This window comes from Limulus polyphemus, unplaced genomic scaffold (genome assembly GCF_000517525.1).
Source record: "Limulus polyphemus unplaced genomic scaffold, Limulus_polyphemus-2.1.2 Scaffold1911, whole genome shotgun sequence".
Classification (NCBI taxonomy): Eukaryota; Metazoa; Arthropoda; class Merostomata; order Xiphosura; family Limulidae; genus Limulus; species Limulus polyphemus.
Window position 1 is genome coordinate 20,568 of NW_013667521.1, and position 7,895 is coordinate 28,462.

The 7,895-nt window shown below is 30.2% G+C and overlaps 1 protein-coding gene across 2 annotated transcripts; it reads right to left on the reverse strand.

Annotated features, from left to right (window-relative positions):
* Positions 1-1,535: 1,535 nt before the first annotated feature.
* On the reverse strand, positions 1,536-7,289 carry LOC106465336 (small nuclear ribonucleoprotein G-like). Of its 2 annotated transcripts, none has more exons than XM_013925551.2 (4): positions 7,160-7,289; positions 5,124-5,146; positions 3,074-3,198; positions 1,536-1,705 (listed from the first exon to the last, which is right to left on the reverse strand). In XM_013925551.2, the coding sequence occupies exons 1-4, from the start codon at positions 7,189-7,191 to the stop codon at positions 1,652-1,654; spliced, it is 234 nt and encodes a 77-aa protein (XP_013781005.1). In that variant the 5' UTR covers positions 7,192-7,289; the 3' UTR covers positions 1,536-1,651. The 2 variants fall into 2 exon arrangements, with proteins under 2 accessions (XP_013781005.1, XP_022248901.1); XM_022393193.1 differs by lacking the exon at positions 1,536-1,705 and adding an exon at positions 2,219-2,395.
* Positions 7,290-7,895: the final 606 nt, after the last annotated feature.

The following is a 7,895-nucleotide window of genomic DNA, read 5'->3' on the forward strand; positions in this document are numbered from 1 at the left end:
GGAATTAAAAATTTTTAATATTATGGTAAAAAAAATTAAAATACAAGCATTTTCTAATACAGCTTTCGCAAGGGAGTCAAGTTTTTTCTCTTGCGCATTAGAAAAAACGTACGATATTTTTCATATAAGGTGCTGTTTATATTAGTTCTGGACTTAAAGAATGTGCATTACATTTAGAACTTTAAAATATGTTACTTGTACTGTAATGCACATGTTCTCAGATATTACTAATAACTAAGGGTGGATAGACTTAGCCTATATGGTAAAACACTTTAATCAAGTTAAGTGTTTGGAGTGAAAGAATATAGATATGTATGTATAAAACCAGTAATTTGTTGTTTTTTTTTATACTTCTCATACAAATAAAATTTGCCATTCATCTCCATTGTTTGTAACTGAAAAATAACAGTTTGTTAATTGTAAATAAACTCATTGTCATCATGTTGTGTTTTATACTTTTTTTTTAAACATGTCTGAACAGGTTGACCTTAGAGCACAATAATAAAGGAAGTTAGTAATACTAATTACAATGTACTTTACACAAAAATACCATTACTTATGTTGTACATTTCTTCTCCTGGAATATGATTGACTTTTTAAAGCTCCCTTACTACTTTGTTTCAGTTACAACAGATGTCGCTACTGTTCCTATCTGTAGATTAAGACTTTATCCCCATTCTTCTCAAAATTTTGTTTTACAAACCTGTTTAGGGTTGAAGCTTATGTATAACAGTATAGTTTTTTTTATGCACACCAAAAGTGTAAATTTTCCATGGTAGATCCATTAAATATTAAAAATAAAAAGAATTGGTTAAGTAATTTCTGACTAATGCAGATATATATAAATAACAATACAGGAGAAAGATAAGTTATTTCCAGGCATCTTTTTTATTTTGTTTTTAAGATAGCTTAATACATTTTCAAGCACATTTAAACAGTGGGACTGCTGCTTTTATATGTTTACACTAGACTAAGACATGGAACTTTGTTAGTCAACTTGTAATTTCCGATTACGTAAACTATTTTAGGCCAATTTCTAAGTAGAGTTCTCCTCTCTCATGTCTTCAGATGATAATCACACACATGCTTATTGTCTAGTAGCTATTAAAATAATTTTATTTCAGCAACATGTTATGTTTCACCACAGTTTTAAAAGTTAGAAATTCATATTTGTGTAATAAACTACAAAGCTTCATTCTATTAAGGGAGCACGCTCTGCCAACTTGAGTATTAGATAATTTGTTAATAATTAATTTCTATTTCAAAAGATAATATTGAAAAACTGTGTACTGTAACTCGGGTGGCCTAATGGGCTCTGGTATTGAGCAAGAGGCATTAGCAGTGTAGTTTAAACGCTATTAGCAGGGCTCCAAATCTTATACACCATAAATTTAAAATCATGCATCAATGTCTAGAAATTCAGACTTTATGCACTCAAACATACATTTTGCCAGCTTAGGCACTATACACCATTATGCCAACCAATTTCAAGACAGTATCAGTTATTCACAATAATAACTACAAACTGAAACTTATTACCACTGAAAAATTTATTGAAATATAAAAACAACAATAAAGACTGACACGGGATGAAAGATTTTCATTTAACACATCAATTGAAATCCACAATATATATTGATATCCTTTCCTGTCAGCCAACCCGATCTAAGGCTTCTAGTAAGACAATACTGTTACCCCGAACAACCTGTAAAATATACAGTTAATTGAGATTATCAATCACTAACTCACACAGAGTGACAATAAAAAAACGAAAAAATATTTCTCTGCACATACCATTTTATGAAATACGAACACATCGAATTGCAAACTTTAATGAAATCCCAAAGAAAGAAAAAAGCAATTAAAATTGCATATTAACAACTCATAAATATATCAAGATAGGAACCATACCCTAATTTTGTCCAACAAATGTAAAGCGTTTTACATGTGATACAGTCTACATTACTCTGCTAATATCGGTCAATTTTGTTTTAGATTCACCTAGTTTAAATGGTAACTACTGTTCTTTGATCAGATATTAATGGGGAAAAAATCAAATAAACCCAATTACGACAATTTCAACAAAATATACACCTTCACCACTCCCACACTACCAGAGGATTTTAACCATTGTGAAGATATATTAATATATGTCATTACAAGATTTTATAAATACAGAATTATTTCTCTTATTACATATGAGTAATCATTTTATTAAAGAGAGAAAGTTTATCTATAAGTCAAAACTTTTATAAGCACATAAAAATGATTTATTGGATTTTAAATAAATATTTGTCACACTACTATATGTTTTAAGTTTTTCTCCCCACTGAACTTTAGTGGATAAAATAATCTCTACTGTCAGCATAAAGGCTTCTAATTTTTGTGCTACGTTCTAAAATTAACAACAAAAGACACAAGCTTAAGATTGAAAAAAGTGAAGCTAGGCTCAAGTTACAGGATGACTGGCTTATAAAATGAGTTTCTAGATGAATTATGAAGTCTGGAACTTTACAAGAGGGGAATCAATGATCTGAAAAATAAAGGGTGGGTTTCAATGTTTATTTTTTAAAGAGTGGGTGTACAAGAATTAAACATTATTTTCCAATACAGATGTTGACATCTGGCTTTAGAACTATAAAATTCCAGTCTATTATTACCATATAATGCTTGGAGACAGCTTGAATGGGTAATGAAGAAAAACTTTAATATAACAACAAATTTACAACGTTTCAACAAGGTTTTGTCATTACCCATTCAAGCCGTCTCCAAGGATTATTAGTCTCAAAGTTGATTCCTCGTCATCGATTTCGAAATTGTTACCATATATTCAATACTTTGTTACACTGGAATATGGCATTCCTATATTTATTTTATGTAAAAGCCAACTAGTATTACTCGGAGCTTGCAATTAAAGCCTTTTATTATTAAAACAGTGCTACAACCTATGAGAACACATTTTTTTGTGAGACAGTGGCCTCGGTGGTTCAGTTTATTTTCTATCATCTTGTACTTTCTTATTTATATCCTGAAATAACTGAAGACACAAATATCTCAACAGATATCTACTTACGATCATTCCTATGTTATGCTTTTCTCCACCTTTAGTTTCTTCAACAGCTTCATCAATAACGAGGTTCATGAAAGGATCAAACCCTCGTAGAATACCAGTTACGGTTCTGGCTCCATTAAGCCTCACTAAACATGAAAAATTTTAGCTATACATATAAACTTGATAGAAATTGTTTAAAATACTTTATATTTTTACCACCTAACTATGAGATTCATTTAAAAAATTCAAGTTTATCTTAAAAAAAAACTTGTGAACATCCGAGTTTGCTACGTTGTCACAGTTTTTCCTTCCTTACGAACATAAGTCCGTGTTACAGTACGAATACAGAATCTAGATTAGTATCATCATAGTTTTACAGATAGGCTTTTAATTTTAGTTCCATCAACAATATGTACAAGTTATATCCTGGATCATTTTTTCTAAGTCTAACACTATCCATGGTAGACTTATTTTTAACAATATGAAAAGTATATTTCACTTATATCCAAGGGACTAGCTCCTTCATAAACAAACTATTAATTAAGTAATAATGATGTAATTTTGGTTATACAAAGTCCTTTCATATCTAACATGTGCCTAAAGTTATATGGCTGTGCTGTTATATTTAAACCAAGTTTCTCTTGACCTTCCCATTTTTACTTTTACCAAATAAAAATTGTAATTATGAGCTATATTAGCTCTTTTCAGCTCATTTTATCCAATGTTTTCCACAAGAGCTTAGGAAGGACAGCCTCATACACATTACGATCTTTGGTTGGTTATGTCATAGAATTTATTCAATATATGATAATGTTGTTAAAGTAATAGCACACTCGCATGTACAGAATACTTTAAATGCTCACAGATGTGCTAACCCCCTCTTTATTATCATAAGACTGCTCTACTACCAAAACTCCATGTTACTAACCCTCTTTGATGACAGGATGTTTTATTCAAATACGCTAGTTTTTGCTACATCTTTGATGAACGTGTCACGATGTCCCTATGTGAATTTCTCAATACATTTCTTTATATTTTCACACCATTTGTCACTGACAGCGAGTGAAAATGTTAGCTATACTTGTAATAAGCAAAGTGAAAATGAATATAGTGTAGCCAGAGATCTAAAACATTGTACTGTATAACTACACATCTAGATTGCTCTGGTTCATGTACTTGTAAGATGTGTTGGATGTTAGATAATTTGCTATTTTAAAACACAAAAGTATTGATTTGGTCACAAAATAATTTAATAGATGCAATAAAATTACCATTTTATAGAAACTTGAGTGATAAACAAAATCTCTTCTAACCTTTCCCCTCATTCAACTAATACAAATTATTTTTCAACGGTGATTTTAAATACATACTGGTGAATAACATCTTGCCTGCTAATGGCTCAACAGTAGCTTAAGGGCATGCAATGCTAGAGTTTGAGGTTCAATTCCTGCACTAGGTACAGTTCGTATAATCCCATTGTGCAGCTTTGTACTTAACAACAAACAAATGAAAAATACGGTTAACTCTTATTGCAATCACAATAATACAATAAGAAAAAAATTTTAATTAGACAAGAGTGTCAGTAATTTCTCAAACTAAATACCACCAAGTATTGAAATGATGTTACATAATTAGTAGCTTAACAATAAAATCTCCCATATTTAAGATATAGGGAAACAATTTATACAATATTACCACAATACTTTTCATCAATGCTACCATATTTCAGTTAATCATTAGAAAAACTGGGTGTATTTTATAATTTATAAATTCAGCCCCCCCCCCCCAAACAAAATTCAGTGTTGTTTAACAAATTACAAAAACAAACTTAGATTTCAGGAACTGTTTGATTAAAACGTCCAAGATTAACTGATGGATCAGGTGGCTATTTGTTACACATTGGCTCCGATTTTCTTACAAATATAACAGAAACAACCATCTTGATTGAATGAATAATCAGAGGCAAAATAAATCTTTTATGGCTTGCACATCAACAAACTTATGGTACAACAAATTAATCCTTTAAATAACAATTGTCTCTGCATTATTGACTATGGATAAAAATACTTACACGATAATTTTTTGTCCATGTACCTAGAAAAAAAAAAAAAGTTTTAAAACTATATTTTATTACATTGCTGTGGTTAAACAAAATGAATAATTCTGATTTAATATTAAGCACTGCTTTTATTTATTTATTTTTTAAAATGCATGTTTCTTTTAAATCAAATATATTTTTCTAGGTATAATAGAAACACAAGTCGAGAATTTCCAAATGTTTCAATAGAATATTCAGCAGCACTCCACCAGGAAGTACGTGTAACATTTTAACAGTTACTTCAATTATCACACTCAATGATTACTACATTATTACATACTCAATGATTACTCGTACACTGACAAAACAGTCAATTCTATATTGAAAATTACAAAATCTAAAGTAAAACTATTTTGGTGCTACGTATGTGGTGGGCTATACCTAAGTTTAATGAAGGTTTTCTTTCAGCTCACTTATTTTGCAGTGTGCGAAACATTATGAGTTGAATCATCTCAAGGAGAATAAAATGTCAACAAGGAGTGAAAATCCCATACCAATTTTCACATACTTGTATATGTTTTATAAAACTTCCAATATACAACACAAAATCACAATTTGTTGACTGTGCACATCTAGAGAGTTCATAAACACAGTATTAACTTGTTTAATGGAAGCATATTATGCTAATATAATAGTAAATTGACAATGATTTATAAGCATAATGAAGTGGTATATTTTTTGGGAACATATTACACTGGTCTGTCTTCTTCAGGTACCAGAAGAAATGAAATTTTAGGTTCTGGTTTCAGAAAGCCAATTTTGTGGCTATACGATAAAACAATCACTACAAATTGAGAAAATTAGTTGAAAAGTGGTTCAAATGTGGAAAATTGTTTAGCATAACCTGCCTTTATGTTAAGTCTTTTTGCAAAAGTCAAGAAAAGGATAAAAAGGAAGATCAAACTTATATGGCTAACTGAGTATAAAGAAGAAAAACAGTGATAAGTATTGTAAGTTTAAATTCACAAACGGGCTGGAAGAATTACACATCTAAAGGAAAGATAGAGATTTGGTTAAAGAAATTATGAAATAAAAATGGTTTAAAAATAACAGCTGCTTAATAATGTTGAAATAGCAAAATTTTACTAAGTAAACTTATATTAAAATGGGGATTGGGCTCTTAAAGGAAGCTGAAGGCAAAGATTCTGTTGAACTTCTAGACTTTGACTATGAGACAGTTGAACATTTTAAGTTTTGTTTCAGTTTCCACCAAAGAAGACTTAATATTCCTGAGTCTGAACATTCTATGGGATACATGGGAATTGTTTTGGTAGATCAAAAGACAATGGACAGGTGCCTGAGGATTAAGAGTTGTTAATCTTAATTTTTAAAAGAGTTACCTTAGCAATTAAGGGTCAGTTAGTCTTAGGTCTATAGTGATAAAATTTCTATAAAGGCCGATAAAAGACGTTCTGCAAAAGCCATTTAATTAAATAAGAATCCGTTATCATAAAATTAAAAAGCAAACATGGATTCACTAAAGGGAAACCTTGCCTTACAAATCTGTTACTTATAATCTCAATGATACGAAAGTTGAAGATTTGGTATACTTAGATAATGTGCCACACAGAAATTAGTTACAAAACCAAACGATGGTTGGACAAAGATTAGTTCACTGTATCGAAAGTTGACAGAGAATGAAAGAAATCGGAAACTGATTATAATTATAAAGTCCAGTAAAACTATTGTTATAACTCAGGGATCAGTGTTAGACTCATGTTTTTTACATAATATCGATATAATTGAAAAAAAAATCATCGTTTGATGAGGGGTGGGGGTAATTACTAACTAGAAGGATTCAACTTTCTTCAAGGGAAACAAAGCGACACAAGTTTAGCTTTTAATTTTATTAAGCTACGATAACATCTCCGATCTATTTGTACTGTAACATTAGGCCTAGCATTACATAAGAAAACTAAAGACAAAATTTTAAATAATATTTCTATAATTTGTGTGTGTATGTCATAGATATACCTTAGTTATTTAATAAAACAAAAATTTTAGCTTACCTTTTAAGTTCTGGTGGGTGAGCCTTACTCATTGTGAAGATATCTTAAGCCTATTGTTTTATATCTACTCACGCTTTCTAACCACCGAACGCTTTTTAAGTCAAGACTCACGAGCGGCAGATATAATGAATGAAAGCTGCGACCTCTGCCGTTTTATAACATTACAATTATTTTTATTATTATCCTCAACAATGCGAATCACTAAATAAATAGCTTAACAATAAAGCTAAGGATTAATATAACGAATCAATATCTTCCTAATAACAATTGGTAAATTTAGGGAAAAATGGCGTTTCTCTGTCTAGAAATCTCTTACCAGCGAATACATTGATGATAATCCCACCAAAAATAATATTAATTTCCTCCAATTAGCAAACAATTTTTACAGACTCCGTAATGGAAGAGATTCTTTCTGGACTGTTGTTTTTCATGAAACATGCTTCACACTTCGACGCGATAGATTTTACGGATTGTTGTTGCACTGTCAACTGAAAACAAATAGATAAGTTATAATAACTGAATTTATAAACTTCTCATCTTGAATAATTTGTCACAGAAAACAAATTCAAGCTAAGTATTAAAATTGAGTAAATCGCTTATAATTAACTAAAAATAACTCCTTAGTAGCAGGTCAAGATAATTTTAAATCACTATAGTTGTTAAGGTTTACTTTGAAAAAATTGTTACTAGACTTGAAATGATTATATGTGTGTGTATGTATTATCATACCATGTAT

Coding starts and splice junctions, on each gene's coding strand:
- LOC106465336 (XM_022393193.1), bottom strand. CDS start 7,191: ATGAGTAAGGCTCACCCACCAGAACTTAAAAG. Junction 5,147..7,159: donor CACCCACCAGAACTTAAAAG/GTAAGCTAAAAT, acceptor TTTTTTTTCTAG/GTACATGGACAAAAAATTAT. Junction 2,396..3,073: donor AGCATAACATAGGAATGATC/GTAAGTAGATAT, acceptor TGTTAATTTTAG/AACGTAGCACAAAAATTAGA.